This window comes from Mixophyes fleayi, chromosome 6 (genome assembly GCF_038048845.1).
Source record: "Mixophyes fleayi isolate aMixFle1 chromosome 6, aMixFle1.hap1, whole genome shotgun sequence".
NCBI classification, from domain to species: domain Eukaryota; kingdom Metazoa; phylum Chordata; class Amphibia; order Anura; family Limnodynastidae; genus Mixophyes; species Mixophyes fleayi.
The window spans coordinates 224,566,110-224,588,421 of NC_134407.1; the positions used below are offsets into that span (position 1 = coordinate 224,566,110).

At 42.5% G+C, this 22,312-nt stretch overlaps 2 protein-coding genes and 1 pseudogene across 3 annotated transcripts in view; 1 reads left to right on the forward strand and 2 right to left on the reverse strand.

Annotated features, from left to right (window-relative positions):
• The window catches only part of LOC142160653 (uncharacterized), a 36,702-nt gene extending 27,241 nt beyond the window's left edge, over positions 1-9,461 (reverse strand). Inside the window, 1 exon segment of the mRNA XM_075215514.1 lies at positions 9,357-9,461. The gene's annotated coding sequence lies outside the window, so the exon portion shown is untranslated.
• The window catches only part of LOC142160090 (uncharacterized), a 344,815-nt pseudogene that overhangs the window by 218,729 nt on the left and 103,774 nt on the right, over positions 1-22,312 (reverse strand).
• Positions 9,870-21,742, forward strand: LOC142160104 (uncharacterized). 2 transcript variants are annotated; one of them, XM_075215057.1, is made up of 3 exons: positions 9,870-9,950; positions 17,701-17,776; positions 19,825-21,742. In XM_075215057.1, the coding sequence occupies exons 2-3, from the start codon at positions 17,743-17,745 to the stop codon at positions 21,687-21,689; spliced, it is 1,899 nt and encodes a 632-aa protein (XP_075071158.1). In that variant the 5' UTR covers positions 9,870-9,950; positions 17,701-17,742; the 3' UTR covers positions 21,690-21,742. The 2 variants fall into 2 exon arrangements, with proteins under 2 accessions (XP_075071158.1, XP_075071159.1); XM_075215058.1 differs by lacking the exon at positions 9,870-9,950 and having other exon boundaries at positions 16,547-17,776.

Here is a 22,312-nt window from a genome sequence, read left to right on the forward strand (position 1 = left end):
ATACACACAGTCAGCATTACACCACATGCAGCCCTATATACACACAGTCAGCATTACACCACATACAGCCCTATATACACACAGTCAGCATTACACCCACATACAGCCCTATATACACACAGTCAGCATTACACCCACATACAGCCCTATATACACACAGTCAGCATTACACCACATACAGCCCTATATACACACCGTCAGCATTATACCACATACAGCTCTATATACACACAGTCAGCATTACACCACATACAGCCCTATATACACACAGTCAGCATTACACCACATACAGCCTATATACACACAGTCAGCATTACACCCACATACAGCCCTATATACACACAGTCAGCATTACACCCACATACAGCCCTATATACACACAGTCAGCATTACACCACATACAGCCTATATACACACACAGTCAGCATTACACCACATACAGCACTATATACACACAGTCAGCATTACACCACATACAGCCCTATATACACACAGTCAGCATTACACCACATACAGCCCTATATACACACAGTCAGCATTACACCACATACAGCCCTATATACACACAGTCAGCATTACACCACATACAGCCCTATATACACACAGTCAGCATTACACCCACATACAGCCCTATATACACACAGTCAGCATTACACCCACATACAGCCCTATATACACACAGTCAGCATTACACCACATACAGCCCTATATACACACAGTCAGCATTACACCACATACAGCCCTATATACACACAGTCAGCATTACACCACATACAGCCCTATATACACACAGTCAGCATTACACCCACATACAGCCCTATATACACACAGTCAGCATTACACCACATACAGCCCTATATACACACAGTCAGCATTACACCACATACAGCCCTATATACACACAGTCAGCATTACACCACATACAGCCCTATATACACACACAGTCAGCATTACACCCACATACAGCCCTATATACACACACAGTCAGCATTACACCCACATACAGCCCAATATACACACAGTCAGCATTACACCACATACAGCCCTATATACACACACAGTCAGCATTACACCACATACACCCCTATATACACACAGTCAGCATTACACCCACATACAGCCCTATATACACACACAGTCAGCATTACACCCACATACAGCCCTATATACACACACAGTCAGCATTACACCCACATACAGCCCAATATACACACAGTCAGCATTACACCACATACAGCCCTATATACACACACAGTCAGCATTACACCACATACAGCCCTATATACACACAGTCAGCATTACACCCACATACAGCCCTATATACACACAGTCAGCATTACACCACATACAGCTCTATATACACACACAGTCAGCATTACACCACATACAGCCCTATATACACACAGTCAGCATTACACCACATACAGCCCTATATACACACAGTCAGCATTACACCACATACAGCCCTATATACACAGTCAGCATTACACCACATACAGCCCTATATACACAGTCAGCATTACACAACATACAGCCGTATATACACAGTCAGCATTACACCACATACAGCCCTATATACACACAGTCAGCATTACACCACATACAGCCCTATATACACAGTTAGCATTACACCCACATACAGCCCTATATACACACAGTCAGCATTACACCACATACAGCCCTATATACACACAGTCAGCATTACACCACATACAGCCCTATATATACACAGTCAGCATTACACCCACACACAGCCCTATATACACACACAGTCAGCATTACACCCACATACAGCCCAATATACACACAGTCAGCATTACACCACATACAGCCCTATATACACACACAGTCAGCATTACACCACATACAGCCCTATATACACACAGTCAGCATTACACCCACATACAGCCCTATATACACACAGTCAGCATTACACCCACATACAGCCCTATATACACACAGTCAGCATTACACCACATACAGCTCTATATACACACACAGTCAGCATTACACCACATACAGCCCTATATACACACAGTCAGCATTACACCACATACAGCCCTATATACACACAGTCAGCATTACACCCACATACAGCACTATATACACACAGTCAGCATTACACCACATACAGCCCTATATATACACAGTCAGCATTACACCACATACAGCCCTATATACACACAGTCAGCATTACACCACATACAGCCCTATATACACACAGTCAGCATTACACCACATACAGCCCTATATACACACAGTCAGCATTACACCCACATACAGCCCTATATACACACAGTCAGCATTACACCCACATACAGCACTATATACACACAGTCAGCATTACACCACATACAGCCCTATACACACACAGTCAGCATTACACCACATACAGCCCTATACACACACAGTCAGCATTACACCACATACAGCCCTATATACACACAGTCAGCATTACACCACATACAGCCCTATAAACACACAGTCAGCATTATACCACATACAGCCCTATATACACACAGTCAGCATTACACCCACATACAGCCTATATACACACAGTCAGCATTACACCACATACAGCCCTATATACACACAGCATTACACCCACATACAGCCCTATATACACACAGTCAGCATTACACCACATACAGCCCTATATACACACAGTCAGCATTACACCACATACAGCCCTATATACACACAGTCAGCATTACACCACATACAGCTCTATATACACACAGTCAGCATTACACCACATACAGCCCTATATACACACAGTCAGCATTACACCCACATACAGCCCTATATACACAGTCAGCATTACACCACATACAGCTCTATATACACACAGTCAGCATTACACCACATACAGCCCTATATACACACAGTCAGCATTACACCACATACAGCGCTATATACAGTCAGCATTACACCCGCATACAGCCCTATATACACACACAGTCAGCATTACACCACATACAGCCCTATATACACACAGTCAGCATTACACCACATACAGCCCTATATACACACAGTCAGCATTACACCACATACAGCCTATATACACACAGTCAGCATTACACCCACATACAGCCTATATACACACAGTCAGCATTACACCACATACAGCCTATATACACACAGTCAGCATTACACCCACATACAGCCTATATACACACAGTCAGCATTACACCCACATACAACCCTATATACACACAGTCAGCATTACACCACATACAGCCCTATATACACACAGTCAGCATTACACCACATACAGCCCTATATACACACAGTCAGCATTACACCCACATACAGCCCTATATACACACAGTCAGCATTACACCCACATACAGCCCTATATACACACAGTCAGCATTACACCACATACAGCCCTATATACACACAGTCAGCATTACACCACATACAGCTCTATATACACAGTCAGCATTACACCCACATACAGCCTATATACACACAGTCAGCATTACACCATACAGCCCTATATACACACAGTCAGCATTACACCACATACAGCCCTATATACAGTCAGCATTACACCACATACAGCCCTATACACACACAGTCAGCATTACACCACATACAGCCCTATACACACAGTCAGCATTACACCACATACAGCTCTATATACACACAGTCAGCATTACACCACATACAGCCCTATATACACACAGTCAGCATTACACCCACATACAGCCCTAAATACACACAGTCAGCATTACACCACATACAGCCCTATATACACACAGTCAGCATTACACCACATACAGCCCTATATACACACAGTCAGCATTACACCACATACAGCCCATATACACACAGTCAGCATTACACCCACATACAGCCTATATACACACAGTCAGCATTACACCACATACAGCCCTATATACACACAGTCAGCATTACACCACATACAGCCCATATACACACAGTCAGCATTACACCCACATACAGCCCTATATACACACAGTCAGCATTACACCCGCATACAGCCCTATATACACACAGTCAGCATTACACCACATACAGCTCTATATACACACAGTCAGCATTACACCCACATACAGCCTATATACACACAGTCAGCATTACACCACATACAGCCCTATATACACACAGCATTACACCACATACAGCCCTATATACACACAGTCAGCATTACACCACATACAGCCCTATATACACACAGTCAGCATTACACCACATACAGCCCTATATACACACAGTCAGCATTACACCCACATACAGCCTATATACACACAGTCAGCATTACACCCGCATACAGCCTATATACACACAGTCAGCATTACACCACATACAGCCCTATATACGCACAGTCAGCATTACACCACATACAGCCCTATATACACACAGTCAGCATTACACCCACATACAGCCTATATACACACAGTCAGCATTACACCCGCATACAGCCTATATACACACAGTCAGCATTACACCACATACAGCCCTATATACACACAGCATTACACCCACATACAGCCCTATATACACAGTCAGCATTACACCACATACAGCTCTATATACACACAGTCAGCATTACACCACATACAGCCCTATATACACAGTCAGCATTACACCCACATACAGCCCTATATACACACAGTCAGCATTACACCCGCATACAGCCCTATATACACACAGTCAGCATTACACCACATACAGCTCTATATACACACAGTCAGCATTACACCACATACAGCCTATATACACACAGTCAGCATTACACCACATACAGCCCTATATACACACAGTCAGCATTACACCACATACAGCCCTATATACACACAGTCAGCATTACACCACATACAGCCCTATATACACACAGTCAGCATTACACCACATACAGCCCTATATACACACAGTCAGCATTACACCCACATACAGCCTATATACACACAGTCAGCATTACACCCGCATACAGCCTATATACACACAGTCAGCATTACACCACATACAGCCCTATATACACACAGCATTACACCCACATACAGCCCTATATACACAGTCAGCATTACACCACATACAGCTCTATATACACACAGTCAGCATTACACCACATACAGCCCTATATACACAGTCAGCATTACACCACATACAGCTCTATATACACACAGTCAGCATTACACCACATACAGCCCTATATACACACAGTCAGCATTACACCCACATACAGCCCTATATACACACAGTCAGCATTACACCACATACAGCCCTATATACACACAGTCAGCATTACACCCACATACAGCCCTATATACACACAGTCAGCATTACACCACATACAGCCTATATACACACAGTCAGCATTACACCCACATACAGCCCTATATACACACAGTCAGCATTACACCACATACATCCCTATATACACACAGTCAGCATTACACCCACATACAGCCCTATATACACACAGTCAGCATTACACCACATACAGCCCTATATACACACAGTCAGCATTACACCACATACAGCCCTATATACACACAGTCAGCATTACACCACATACAGCCCTATATACACACAGTCAGCATTACACCACATACAGCCCTATATACACACAGTCAGCATTACACCCACATACAGCCCTATATACACACAGTCAGCATTACACCACATACAGCCCTATATACACACAGTCAGCATTACACCACATACAGCCCTATATACACAGTCAGCATTACACCACATACAGCCCTATATACACACAGTCAGCATTACACCACATACAGCCTATATACACACAGTCAGCATTACACCACATACAGCCCTATATACACACAGTCAGCATTACACCACATACAGCCCTATATACACACAGTCAGCATTACACCACATACAGCCTATATATACACAGTCAGCATTACACCACATACAGCTCTATATACACACAGTCAGCATTACACCCACATACAGCCCTATATACACACAGTCAGCATTACACCCACATACAGCCCTATATACAGTCAGCATTACACCACATACAGCCTATATATACACAGTCAGCATTACATCACATACAGCCCTATATACACACAGTCAGCATTACACCCACATACAGCCCTATATACACACAGTCAGCATTACACCCACATACAGCCCTATATACACACAGTCAGCATTACATCACATACAGCCCTATATACACACAGTCAGCATTACACCCACATACAGCCCTATATACACACAGTCAGCATTACACCCACATACAGCCCTATATACACACAGTCAGCATTACACCACATACAGCCCTATATACACACAGTCAGCATTACACCACATACAGCCTATATACACACAGTCAGCATTACACCCACATACAGCCCTATATACACACAGTCAGCATTACATCACATACAGCCCTATATACACACAGTCAGCATTACACCCACATACAGCCCTATATACACACAGTCAGCATTACACCCACATACAGCCCTATATACACACAGTCAGCATTACACCACATACAGCCCTATATACACACAGTCAGCATTACACCCACATACAGCCCTATACACACAGTCAGCATTACACCACATACAGCCCTATATACACACAGTCAGCATTACACCACATACAGCCCTATATACACACAGTCAGCATTACACCACATACAGCCCTATATACACACAGTCAGCATTACACCACATACAGCCCTATATACACACAGTCAGCATTACACCCACATACAGCCTATATACACACAGTCAGCATTACACCCGCATACAGCCTATATACACACAGCATTACACCCACATACAGCCCTATATACACAGTCAGCATTACACCACATACAGCTCTATATACACACAGTCAGCATTACACCACATACAGCCCTATATACACAGTCAGCATTACACCCACATACAGCCCTATATACACACAGTCAGCATTACACCCGCATACAGCCCTATATACACACAGTCAGCATTACACCACATACAGCTCTATATACACACAGTCAGCATTACACCACATACAGCCTATATACACACAGTCAGCATTACACCACATACAGCCCTATATACACACAGTCAGCATTACACCACATACAGCCCTATATACACACAGTCAGCATTACACCCGCATACAGCCTATATACACACAGTCAGCATTACACCACATACAGCCCTATATACACACAGCATTACACCCACATACAGCCCTATATACACAGTCAGCATTACACCACATACAGCTCTATATACACACAGTCAGCATTACACCACATACAGCCCTATATACACAGTCAGCATTACACCACATACAGCTCTATATACACACAGTCAGCATTACACCACATACAGCCCTATATACACACAGTCAGCATTACACCCACATACAGCCCTATATACACACAGTCAGCATTACACCACATACAGCCCTATATACACACAGTCAGCATTACACCCACATACAGCCCTATATACACACAGTCAGCATTACACCACATACAGCCTATATACACACAGTCAGCATTACACCACATACATCCCTATATACACACAGTCAGCATTACACCACATACAGCCCTCTATACACACAGTCAGCATTACACCACATACAGCCCTATATACACACAGTCAGCATTACACCACATACAGCCCTATATACACACAGTCAGCATTACACCACATACAGCCCTATATACACACACAGTCAGCATTACACCCACATACAGCCTATATACACACAGTCAGCATTACACCCACATACAGCCCTATATACACACAGTCAGCATTACACCCACATACAGCCCTATATACACACAGTCAGCATTACACCCACATACAGCCCTATATACACACAGTCAGCATTACACCCACATACAGCCCTATATACACACAGTCAGCATTACACCACATACAGCCTATATACACACAGTCAGCATTACACCACATACAGCCCTATATACACACAGTCAGCATTACACCACATACAGCCCTATATACACACAGTCAGCATTACACCACATACAGCCCTATATACACACAGTCAGCATTACACCCACATACAGCCCTATATACACACAGTCAGCATTACACCACATACAGCACTATATACACACAGTCAGCATTACACCACATACAGCCCTATATACACACAGCATTACACCACATACAGCCCTATATACACACAGTCAGCATTACACCACATACAGCCCTATATACACACAGTCAGCATTACACCACATACAGCCCTATATACACACAGTCAGCATTACACCACATACAGCCCTATATACACACAGTCAGCATTACACCACATACAGCCCTATATACACACAGTCAGCATTACACCACATACAGCTCTATATACACACAGTCAGCATTACACCACATACAGCCCTATATACACACAGTCAGCATTACACCACATACAGCCCTATATACACAGTCAGCATTACACCACATACAGCCCTATATACACACAGTCAGCATTACACCACATACAGCCCTATATATACACAGTCAGCATTATACCACATACAGCCCTATATACACACAGTCAGCATTACACCCACATACAGCCCTATATACACACAGTCAGCATTACACCACATACAGCCCTATATACACACAGTCAGCATTACACCCACATACAGCCCTATATACACACAGTCAGCATTACACCCACATACAGCCCTATATACACACAGTCAGCATTACACCCACATACAGCACTATATACACACAGTCAGCATTATACCACATACAGCCCTATATACACACAGTCAGCATTACACCCACATACAGCCCTATATACACACAGTCAGCATTACACCACATACAGCCCTATATACACACAGTCAGCATTACACCACATACAGCCCTATATACACACAGTCAGCATTACACCACATACAGCCCTATATACACACACAGTCAGCATTACACCACATACAGCCTATATACACACAGTCAGCATTACACCCACATACAGCCCTATATACACACAGTCAGCATTACACCACATACAGCCTATATACACACAGTCAGCATTACACCACATACAGCCCTATATACACACAGTCAGCATTACACCACATACAGCCCTATATACACACAGTCAGCATTACACCACATACAGCCCTATATACACACAGTCAGCATTACACCACATACAGCCTATATACACACAGTCAGCATTACACCCACATACAGCCCTATATACACACAGTCAGCATTACACCCACATACAGCCCTATATACACAGTCAGCATTACACCACATACAGCTCTATATACACACAGTCAGCATTACACCCACATACAGCCCTATATACACAATTACAATAAGTGAGAGACATGTTACCTGGAGTAACACAGCTCCTGTAAATCTGCCCCAGCACCGGACATAGACCGTTTACAGCCGGGTATTCTGGGAGTCTGATGTTAGGAGAACAGGACACAAGAAAATGGCCGCCAATACCATGTGACTTACATCTAGAGATAAGCAGGTCGTTTATTGGTATACAAGAAAATGGCCGCCACCGCTGCAGTTTCAATTTATAGTGCCTTGGTGATTACTCAGCACGTGAGCATCAGTAGCCAATTATACGCTCTGTATAGCCGCATTACACATCCGGCGGCCATCTTGCTGGCGTTCTGGTATACAGTGATCTGTTTAGTCACACTATCGCCCTCTGGTGGCCACTCTATATAAACACACAACAGCCGCCAGTCTACTGCACATCGAGGTCTGTATCTATCCGCACTGTATCACTTACTGAGATATAACGGTGGGGGGATGTGGCGGCCATTTTCTCGTATACCAAATCTGCATCAATATGTCTCTTGGTTGGCGGCCATTTTTCTTTGGTCCATTAGTGTGTTATCCTGACATTAGTGTCAGTAATCCAGTGTTTATATCCAGGTACAGGACAGATTTGGAGGAGCTGTGTTATAGGTAACAGACTTCCCCATTATTATTACTGTTATCACTAATATTCTTATTACTGCACAGTTATGTATATCCTTATTACTGTACTATTATGTATATTTCTATTATTATTTATATTCTTTTTAATGTAGTATTATGTATTCTTATTACTGTACTATTATGTATGAGAGTGTAATGCTGGGCAGCGATCGTGTGTGTGAGGGTGTAACGCTAGGCGGTGGCCATGTGTAGGGGGGTGTAACGCCAGGTAGTGACCGTGTGTATGGGGGTGTAACGCCTGATGGTGACCGCATGTATGGGGGTGTAACGCCTGGCGGTGGCCATGTGTAAGGGGGTTGTAACTCCGGGCGGTGGCCATGTGTAAGGGGGTTGTAACGCCCGATGGTGACCGCATGTATGGGGGTGTAAAGCCGGGCGGTGGCCATGTGTAGGGGGGTTGTAACACCGGGCGGTGGCCGTATGTAGGGGGATTGTAACGCCGGGCGGTGGACGTGTGTAGGGGGGTTGTACCGCCGGACGGTGGCCGTGTAGTGGGGTTGTAAAGTCGGGCGGTGGCCATGTGTAAGGGGGTTGTAACGCCTGACGGTGACCGCGTGTATGGGGGTGTAACGCCAGGTGGTGACCGCGTGTATAGCGGTGTAACGCCTGATGGTGAAAGCATGTTTGGGGGTGTAACGGTGGGCGGTGGCCGTGTGTAGGGTGGTTGTAACGCCGGGCGGTGGCCGTGTGTAGGGTGGTTGTAACGCCGGGCGGTGGCCGTGTGTAAGGGGGTTGTAACTCCGGGCGGTGGCCGTGTAGGGGGGTTGTAACGCCGGGCGTGGGCCGTGTGTAGGGGAGGTTGTAACGCCAGGCTGTGGCCGTGTGTAGGGGGGTTGTAACGCTGGGCGGTGGCCGTGTGTAGCGGGGTTGTAATGCCAGGCAGTGGCCGTGTGTAGCGGGGTTGTAACGCTGGGCGGTGGCCGTGTGCTGTATGTGCTGGACATGAGGCTGTATAAGATGAGCCCAAGACTGTATGTATTCGTGGTTGGATTCACCTTCTCTTACACGAGAATAAGAGGAGATAACTTATTGTGTTCATTTGTTTCCTTTTATTATTGAAAGGCTGCATAGTGTGTGATCAGGACTGTATGTATGTATATATACTATGATTGTGCTGGGAGCGGACTTATTCCTCTTCATATCTGATTGTGCAATCCCCTCTCATCTACATAATAATAACCCCCATATCATACCTACATGTGTTATTGTGGTCTCTGGTTGGTAAGACGGCTGTTATGCTGGGCATTGGGTTATATGTTGTGGATACGAGGCTGTGTATATTTGGCAGAGGGTGCTATGAGATGAACAGAAGACTGGAGTCCCAGGCAGCTACTACATACCTCCCAACATTGGAAGTGTTCAAAGCGGGACAGTACCTGATAGGGGGCGTGGCTGTGTCATCACAGAGGGCGTGGTCATGTCACAATGAGGCATGGTAATGATCAGGGAGCGTGTCTAGCACTTTGATAGTGTTGGGTTACCCTTCCAATCTCCAAAAATTACCCTTTTAGTGCCACATGCACCTGCTGCACAGATCAGTAGTGAGCGGGACGTGCCTGCCAACATTCTGGGCCTAGAAATAGGATATGCTCAAGATGGAGCAGAGAAGTCATACCAGGCATACAAGGGTAAAGGGTGTGAGATGCCGGAGATCCTCAGTGCCCACTCAGCACGAGCAGTGGCAACATCTTGGGCAAGCAAGGCTCTGGCTTCTGCAGTGGATGATCATCACCCATCACTATTATCCAGATATAATATTCTGCTCACATTCTCAGTTTGGGAGATTTGCAGCATATGTGGCTGGTTATGTTTTTCCTGTATGGGCCTACCTGGGCCTACCTGGGCCTACCTGGGCCTACCTGGGCCTACCTGGGCCTACCTGGGCCTACCTGGGCCTACCTACTGTATTGCTTTGCTACATCACAGAACTCTGGCTGCCTTGGAGGTCTGAGAAGGAAAAGAGTGATTTATATTTGCGGATTATTCCTTTTCCTGGAAAGACTCCATCGCAGCCCAATTTCCCACCCTGCTTATAATGGTTTATTGTTTATATTTTATCTGATGTAAGCTTAGGGAAGTCACTCGAAGACATAGGGGAAGAGGAGGAGCTGCCTTGTACACCATCCAGGGTGTGTATATTGTAACCTGTCTCTGCCTAAACTGGAAAGGGAACCTGCCCAGAGTTATATCTGACATGGACTCTTTGGAGAAGTAGGAATTCTCTGCAAACTTACTCACATACCACACATGCCGTGTATTTATCTTTTTGCTGCAGACAATAGCTGGCAGGGTATGCTGGGACTTGTAGTTTCACAACACCTGGAGAGCCACAGGTTGGCCTGATATAGAGTGCTATGCAGTCCACGTCTGTCTTACCTTTTTCCTATTTTGCATTCTATCCATTACTTTTAAATGCTATATGTTATAAGACCCTCTACCATCTATACCAATCTCATATTACTCTATCAGCTCTGCTGAAGTCATCCTGTAATCTGTCCCTCAACAAATCCCATTTCACAAGAATGAATGTACTGATAGTTTGATAGGTTGGCCTCTGCCGTCATGGCTGCAAGCAGATATCCTGGGGTTCTGTTTACAGTCAGTACATGTCTTTGCTGCCCAGTAGTACTGGTGCCACTCTGCCACCAGAGATTCACCTGCTGTAACCGCCAAGTGCTCACCACCATGGTGTACTATGTTACTGGTGGCAGTGGCGAGTTCCTCCTGACCACTTACTTTGGATCAGTGCTACAGGGTATCAGGCACAGAGTTGACTCTGTATGCTGGGTTCAACACAGGGCTGAGGGTCAGATTAGACTGTAGCTCTTGTCTATAGGTAACAGGATTTCGGGAGGTAATAGGTGTCCTGCAGGAAGAGAGCACGATCTTTAGGAAGAGTAGTGTTTGTTGCTCAATAGTAGCTCTTCAACGAGCTGTTACACATCACTAAAAATGTTTGATGACCCTCAGAATACACCATAATATGTTCTATGTATAGTCACCCCGGCCATAAATTCATATAAACTCTTGAAATACTGGACCAATCCTAGTAAGTGACCGAGGACAGATGCATCAGAGACAGATACATGTTTATCTCATAAAATGTTTAGAGAATACAGTTAAACAACACAAGTACTGACCATCTTTCATCTCTTTTATCCCCAGGTATGTACACCAACTGCTGCAACTCTAATCCTCTGCTAAACTGAACCTCATATCAGTCATTTGTACTTCTCATCTGTGCAACTGTCGGGGTTTTTAAAAAGGAATTGTTATCTATTGCTATAAGCTGTGCTGAGTTGCTGATCATTGAACCATCTTTTATGACACAGACCTGGCACTCATCCAACCTGAATAAGCCCAATAGTATATTTCCCCCTTCTCTGACCAATTAGGTCAGATGTAACGTGTTCTGAAATAAGCCTCATTATATCTCAGTCTAGGGAACAGACGCGTGAGTCATTAATGAAAGTAAGGCAAAATAAAAGGAGTAAATGTTCTCCTGGACAAACCATGTTACAATGCAAGGGGTGCAAATTAGTTAATTATTTTGCACATAAGTTAAATACTGGCTGTTTTTTCATCTTGAACACAAATACTTAATAGCTTTATTTTTACAATGAAATTTACAGTTGATCTAGGACGTGCCCTACCCCAACTATAAATCTGTCCCCGCATTTTAAATTTACCTCCTCCTCCAATGCAACATGGTTTTGCCCAGGAACAAAGTTACTCATATTTTATGCTTTACTTTCCTTAATGACTCAGGCCCAAAGTGTTTAGAAAATACTGTTAGACAACACAGTTAAACATTGAACAACATCTAAAGCCCTCCAGAAATAAGCTACATCTACTACAATCTGACTCTGCATTTCTTCACTAGCTGCAATAGACACTACAACTATGTATTCATTGTTTATTTGCCTCCGTTTATTCTTACATCACAATGTTTAACAAATTCTGCTTCCAAACTACTCTCTCTAACTTCCTCCCTCGGCCTTTCTCAGTTGACTGAACCATCTACTCATGGGAATGATAACTGCCTTGATCTTGTTTCTCTTGTTTCTCTAGACTATGCTCAGTTTCTGATTTCCTTAACACTCATTTTTCCCCTTTGGGTCATCACCTTTTCAGCGACAAGATCTCCCCCAGTACTGTAACCTCTCTGCTGTCAAACTCTACCAAGCCTCCTAATACCTGCTGAAATCCTAACTTAAATTCAACAGTTCTCCATTCTTTCCCCAATTTCTACATTCTCCTCTTTTGATATGGCAGTACCACACTTTCAATAAACAAGGGCAACGGCCCTTGATCAAGTGTCACCAGAAACTCTTCATACTCCGTATCGACTTTGATGTCTGCGGTGGTACACAAAAATAACACAAAATCTTCAAAAACTTTCTAGCAAAGCAGAACGTCACTGGCGTAAATCTCACACCTCTAATGATTTCCTCACATATACTGCTATCTACCAATCCTAACAAAATGCTTTGGATTCTGTTAAACCCAAATGCCTTTTTTTCAACACATTTAAATCTTTTCTCAATCCTCCCACCCCAAACCATCATACTACAATCAGTGCCAAGATCTTGCTTCCTACTTCAAGGGCAAGATTGTTAAGATCTGACTTGAAATGTATCATCTTCCTCGACAACCAGTTAAATTTCCTCTCAGCACCCTCTGACACCCTCTCGTCATTTGACCCCACAAATGAATATGAAGTATTTGCCCTCTTCATATCTTCCTACTCTACCACCTGCCCTCTTGATTCTATACCCTCACAAATCGGTAGATCTTCGGTCTCCTGTGCTCATCCCACCCCTAACTAAAATCTGTAATCTCTCTCTCTCTTTACTGGTATCTTTCCCTCATTATTGAAGCATGCAGTGATTACTTCTTTTCTGAAAAAAAAATAATTCTGACCCAAACTCTCAAATTACCGTCCCATCTCTCACCTCCCATGCTACTCCAAGTTTATCGAGAGAAGTACCTACACGCTTCCTTTCTACAAACAACCTATTGGATCCTCTTCAATCAGGTTTTCGCTCTCAATATTCCACAGAGACTGCGATGATTAAGGTTGTCAATGATTTGATCACAGCTAAATCTAAAGGCCATTACTCCCCTCTAATTCTCCTGGATCTCTCTGCTGCATTTGACACTGTTGACCACTCTCTTCTCATACAAACACTACAATCTGCATCTTCGTTCTCATCCTACCTATCTAATTGTTTTTTTCAGTATTGGTTTCTCTGGATCCACCTCTGCTCCACTTCCCCTATCAGTTGGAGACCACAAGGCTCAGTCCTAGGTCCTCTGCTTTTCTCTATCTACACCATTTCTCTTGGATAACTAATAAGCTCCTTTTGGAATGCAGTATCATCTGTATGTGATTGATACACAAATTTATCTATCATCTCCTGATCTCTCACCATCTGTCTTGGCCCACGTTACTGACTGTGTTTCTGCCATTTCATCTTGGATGTCTTTTTCGCGAACTCAAACTCAATCTTCCAAAAACAGAGTTAATAATAGTCCCACCCACCAACAGAAGTTACCTACCTGACATTTTTATTTCTTTTGACATGACTATAAATCCCACCCCAGAAGTTCACTGCCAGGTGTGATCCTTGACTTTGAACTATCCTTTGTTTACTATATCTAAATCATGTTACATACATTTAAAAAACATTTCCAGAATACGCACATATCTGACACAAGACACTGCAAAAACTTTAATTCATGCACTTAACTCTCGCATTGCCTATTACAATTCCTTCCTTAAGCTGGGTACACACTACAGAAATTACGACCAACTTTTTATGCTGAGCGATTTTACATGCGATCGATGGTCCGATCGCTCGGTCCATGGACTGCATACACACAGCCTTGTTTAGGACGATAAAGGGAAGAGCGGACGTCCCTTTAGCGACTTTTTACAGCCATGTTGTCGTGAGCAATGATTTTTATTTCGTACACACTGCAGCGACATTTGCGGGAAATGTAACGAGATACAAAATACATTAGCATAAAGGGGCAGAGCTTTCGCTATAGTTAACACCCAAAGCTGCATAAAAATAGAAGGCAACACTGTCTCTTCATTCATTCATATAAAATAGAAGTAATTAAACTGCTAAAGTACAATACAATGAATATTCCCTAATAATAAAATCCCTTCGTATGTAATGGAATGCTCCATTCTCAGCGTGCATCATCGCTGATTGGTCCACAGCAGAAACGAACGCCCATGTCTGAGTGTATAAAATGACAGAGGAACCTGTTTGGCGCCGAAGGAGTGTCAGAAGATGGCGAGTGAGCAAGTGTCAGTGGGTGTTAAGGTTGAGGAGAAGGTGTCAGTGGGGGTTGCGGGTGAGGAGAAGGTGTCAGTGGGGGTTGCGGGTGAGGAGAAGGTGTCAGTGGGGGTTGCGGGTGAGGAGAAGGTGTCAGTGGGGGTTGCGGGTGAGGAGAAGGTGTCAGTGGGGGTTGCAGCTATGGAGACGGAGACAGAGTCCTGCAATAAAAATGTTGCATGAACACTGTGTGGTTTATTCTGGGTACTTCACAATTATAAGTTAATAAACGTTAATATAACTTTAATAGGTTATAAATGTTAAAGTTTATAAAGAGTAAATATGAATACATTGCCAACATAGACGCAAAGGGTAATAACACACGTGCTTTATACAAGTGTAATGGTCTGCAGCCAGACAGGTGCAATATACATCAATACAAAACACAAGTCAGTGATGTGCGGATTCCGCACCACGTGGGACTGGGACAGACATCAAAAAATGTACATACACACGCCCCCCAGGTCGAGGAAGTATCGGAGGATTGTTGTGGATCGGTCAGAAGTTTATACACACTGCACAACGGAAACAAGATTGGAACGAAAATATTAAACGGTACGACCAACCACATGAGGCAATAATCGTCCATTTGGGCAGACTTTCGACCATCGTGTCACTGCACACACTGACCCGACTTTTGAACGAGCGGTCGTATGTCGGCTGATTCAGCCGATTATTGGACGAAAACCGTGTAGTGTGTACCCAGCTTTACTGGTCTTCCCCAAATCAGACTCGAGCCCCTACATTCTATTATGCACACGGTGGCTATATTGATTTACCTTACAAATCATTCTTTCACTGCTGAGTCACTCTGTCAGTCTCTACCTTGTTTGCCTGTTATTTTACTGAATCCAATATAAAATAATTTTATTTATACATACAAGGCCATGAACAAAGCTGTACTAAAATGCATCTCCTCACTTGTCTCAAAATATCTCCCAACTCAACACCTCCGTTCTGCACAAGATCTGCGTCTCTCAACCACACTCATTACCTGCTCCCATTCCCTGTTGCGCTACTTTTTTTCGGGCTGCACCCACTTTGTGGAATTGCCTCCCTAGCACAATAAGACTTTACTCTAGTCTTCAAACCTTCAAGTGTTCTCTGAAAACTCACCTCTTCAGGCAAGCTTATTAAATTCCTCAACCACCCTCTCAACCTCACTAGGTTTCCCTATTACCACACTTTACACAGTTCACACAAGACAACAACCCTCTGGCCCCCCACCAAGTTTGCTGTGTGACTGGATCATATAGCCCACTAAGCACTTCATCCTTGCAATCAGGCTGGACCAGTATGCAATGTGTAGCACTTAACCTCAGGTTCCTACAAGGTGTGAGGACGCCACCATTTATTTTTTCACACAGGAGGGGGAGCATTTACAAGCACAGAAATAATCGTACAAGGACATGAAGAAGAATCACCGGCCCCTCTCATCACCGGGTAAGAGGAGGTTTAATCACAGTCATGTTAGTATATATAGAACATGTGTCCACCAAGTGTAACTATGGAAATGCCGTGTGGTTAGAGGTGGAGTTACTGACCGGTGCGTTGCGTGAGAAGTGCTCAATTATATGAAGCATAAAGTGGGAAATGTATATTATTACTAACAATGAGAATCGAGGAGTGGACAAGGCACGCTCATTCTGGTGTTTCCCACTTAAAAAAATATTTTCTCCAAATCCTTTGACTTGTGATTTAGTTAAAGCATACATTAGGCGATTATGCTGTATGATATTAGCTGTATTTTAGGAGAAAAAATGTAATTAGTAATAGTGGAAGTGCTCTTAAGGTTGGCTGGACAATAAATTCTATTTTTACATTTTCCACCACGATTTGTAAACACACAAAAGGTCGTACATAGTGTTACTTACAGGGGAGATAACAAACTTCCTCATGATATTTCATATCCGATTTGTCACAAATAGAAATGTATTGTGTGCCCCCATGTTCTGTGGTAGGTAAGGGCAGGGCCATCTTAACAACATTATCGGCCCCCAGGCAAAGCAGTGCCTATATATCTATATATATATATATATATATATATATATATATATATATATATATATATATATATATTTTACACATATATATATATATATATATATTACACATATATATCACTTTTTTTTTAAAAAAAAAAATCCCCTTAAATTACCTTTCAATTGCCCTATTCTCTGAGTCTGATCCTCTTCTCTTCTTCGTCGCTGTTCTGCGCTCCTCCATGCTGCGCTCCTCCATGCTGTGCTCGCAGTGAATGTTGGGCGTGATGACGTCATCAAGCCTGACATGCACTGCGAGCGCTGCACGGAAGAGGGGACCTTGGAGGGAGCCGGATCGCTACCTGACCTAAATGGTCAGGTGGCCGCAAAAGGTAAGTTTTTTTTGTTTTGTTTTTTGATATTTTTTTTTATATTAGTCCTGCCTCGGGCCCCATTGTCGGCTGGGCCCCCGGGCACCTGCCCAGTCGGAGAGACGGCCCTGGGTAAGGGTCCTTTTAGAGTCTGAGATTTTCGTGGGAGAAGTGTTGAAAAGATCATTGTCCAGTCTGAATGTACCGCAAGATGTCATAGTCTACTTTCACATTACATAATACACATCGTGATCTGCTGACAATGGGGTACAATTCCTACTAAGGAGGTTCATGTAACACCTAGACCACTCACTGACTAGTCTGTACAATGAATGCACACAACAGGGTGTGTATATTTCAGGGTGTCTTCTATAAACAATAATCAAGAGACTTTATATTAGTTACAGTGTTATGCAGATCTTGCAGGCAGCCAGAAGGGAGGTGAAAATATAGCATATGTTACAGCATATATGTTATAGCAAGGTTGTCTGGTTATAACTAAACCTGACACCCCATTTAAAAATATCAATATAGGATGCAGCTTCCTATCTCTAACCAATCATTTACAGTTTTACTTTTTAAGGAGGATTCCTAAAATTCCTTTCCAGTTTAGAAAATAATTCTAATTAACGTGCACCTACTCCATCTAGTGGCATAAACATTTATTTTAGCTCTAAGTTATTCAAAATGGAGTTTCTGTGGCTATCACAATCCCCTAAACGGTAGCGCTGCTCCCTGTCTGGTTCCTATTTTAATTCCGCTAACTCCCTTTTCTGCGTAGTGTTTCCATATTCATTTCAAGTACTTAAACCTCTAATGCAAACGCCCTATACTGTATTTTTTTCTCTGTGTACTTTGTTTTACCTTCATACCAGTGTTTTCGTATATGCTTCTACATAATAATGTACCAGCATGGTCTTTAAGTTTCATGTTTATTGTTTCTGTAAAAGTTGGATGTTTTATTACTCTTAGGGGTAGAATTAATAAAACTTCTAAAATGGTCAACACTTCCACTTTTCCTTTTTAGAACTTTTAGTTAATCTCCTTAGTTTTTCGTTTCTTTCCTTGCTCTCATATATATTCCCTTGAAAACTTGTTATTTATATACTGCTATGTTTCTGTAATTTGTTTATTACAGATGTTTATGAGGCCATTATTACTGAAGCCGAATTTCACAGTTCAATCTCTACAACTCATTCTCTAAACACAAAGAAATGTCTGAAAATACATATACCAGACGAAATGCCCAGAGAATCTGCGAGAATCGTGACCCAGGAATCAAATTCATGTGGAGGAGAAAATGTTACAGACACTGACGTTTATACACCCAAAGATCATACACAGCATTCGTCTACTCCTATTAAGGAGGAATCAGTCTCACGTAATGGAGGAAACCTCACAGACATTTATATACTTACAGGTCACACACAGTATACATCTCATATTAAGGAGGAGTTGGTTTCATGTGAGGATGGAAATCCTACTAACATTTATACACACAAAGCTAATATACAATATCCATCTACTCCTATTAAGGAGGAATCAGCCTCATGTGATGGAGGAAACATCACAGACACCAATATTTATACACCCACAGATCATACACAATATACTTCTACTCATATTAAGGAGAAATTGATCTCAAGTGATGGAGAAAGCCTCACTGCCACCGATGATTGTCCACCAACAGATTATACACAGTATGCATCTATTCGTACTAAGAAGAACCAAGTTTCATGTGAAAGAAGAAATCTTATACAAATTGACATTTATACACATGCAGATCATTCACAAAATAACTCTCCACACAAAAAGAAATTTAAGAAAAAGAAATTTATGTGTCCTGAATGTGGTAAAAAATTTAATAATAAATCAACACTTATTGTTCATCAGAGAATTCACACAGGAATGTATGACTGCTCTGAATGTGGGAAATGTTTCGCTTCTAATTCCCAGCTTGTTATACATCGAAGAACTCACACAGGAGAGAAGCCTTTTGAATGCTCTGAATGTGGGAAATGTTTTGCCTCCAATGGCCAACTTATTGCACATCGAAGAACTCACACAGGAGAGAAGCCATTTGAATGTTCTGAGTGTGGGAAATGTTTCGCTATCACTACCCAACTTATTGCTCATCAAAGAGCTCACACAGGAGAGAAGCCATTTGAATGTTCTGAGTGTGGGAAATGTTTTGCTTTCAATGCTCAACTTGTTGTTCATCAAAGAAGTCATACAGGAGAGAAGCCTTTTGTATGCTCTGAATGTGGGAAAAGTTTTAGTGTCAAGTACTCACTTGTAACACATTCAAGAATTCACACCGGAGAGAAGCCGTATGTATGCTCTGAATGTGGGAAGTGTTTTATTAATAGGTCCACACTTGCTAAACATGAGAGAGTCCACCAAGTAGAGAAACAGTATGTGTGCTCTGATTGTGGGAAACGTTTTATTAGTTGGTCAACATTTGTCAAGCATGAGAGAATTCACACAGGATTAAATCCCTATGTGTGCTCTGAATGTGGGAAATCTTTAACTACCAAGGCATCCCTTGTTATGCATGAGAGACTTCACACAGGGGAAAAGCCATATGTGTGCTCTGAATGTGGGAAATCTTTAACCACCAAAGCGTCCCTTGTTATGCATGAGAGAACTCACACAGGTGAGAAACCATACGTGTGCTCAGAATGTGGGAAATCTTTAACTACCAAGGCGTCCCTTGTTATGCATGAAAGAACACACACAGGAGAAAAGCCACATATGTGCTCTGAATGTGAGAAAAGTTTTCCAAGCAATAACCGACTTGTTGTACATCAGAGAACCCACACAGGAGAGAAGCCATACTTATGCTCTGAGTGTGGGAAAAGTTTTACTAATAAGTCGGCACTCGCTAAGCATAAGAAAGTTCATACAGGTGAGAAACCTCATGTATGTGCTGACTGTGGGAAACGGTTTAGTGATCCTTCTTCTCTCAGTAGACATCGAAGAAGCCACAGAGGAAAGAAATAATGTAAATGTGGAGGTTGTTTTAACTATGAATAAACACTAGTTTTACAAAAGAATTTGTGTAAGTGAAACATTTGTCTAGACAGTAACCACCACTCATCTGTATATGACATATTAAAAGTAGCTTTTCTGTGTCTGGATGACAACATCATGAATCCGTTAGATTCTTTGCTATATATGAGTAGACATTTTATGTGCGCCACATTGTTGTTTAAAGACTGTTATAATATGTTTTTTGTTTTATATTTTTTGTTTTGATTTACCTAGCAGAGAAACATATGCCAATAGCATATAAAGTAGCCGTATATTTCTTCTCTGCCAGCCTCTTACTCCATGTTAGACCTTCTCACTGGGATATATCAATGATACTGAGCAGAAAGATCACAGTGGAAGCATCCCGCATGCCAGTTTGATTGATGATCATACAGTATACAGTTATAGAATAACTGAATAACAGTTTTGAAGCATTGTTCTCTAAATAGTTTAGTTTTTAATGCGGGTTTGATATCTGAAATAAAAAGATGAACCCAGATAATACAGCTTAATATAACAGTAACTAAATATATAATTACACATGTGATGTATGCAAAGTGAACAGCTAATTTATTGGATACTATTAGTCTGAT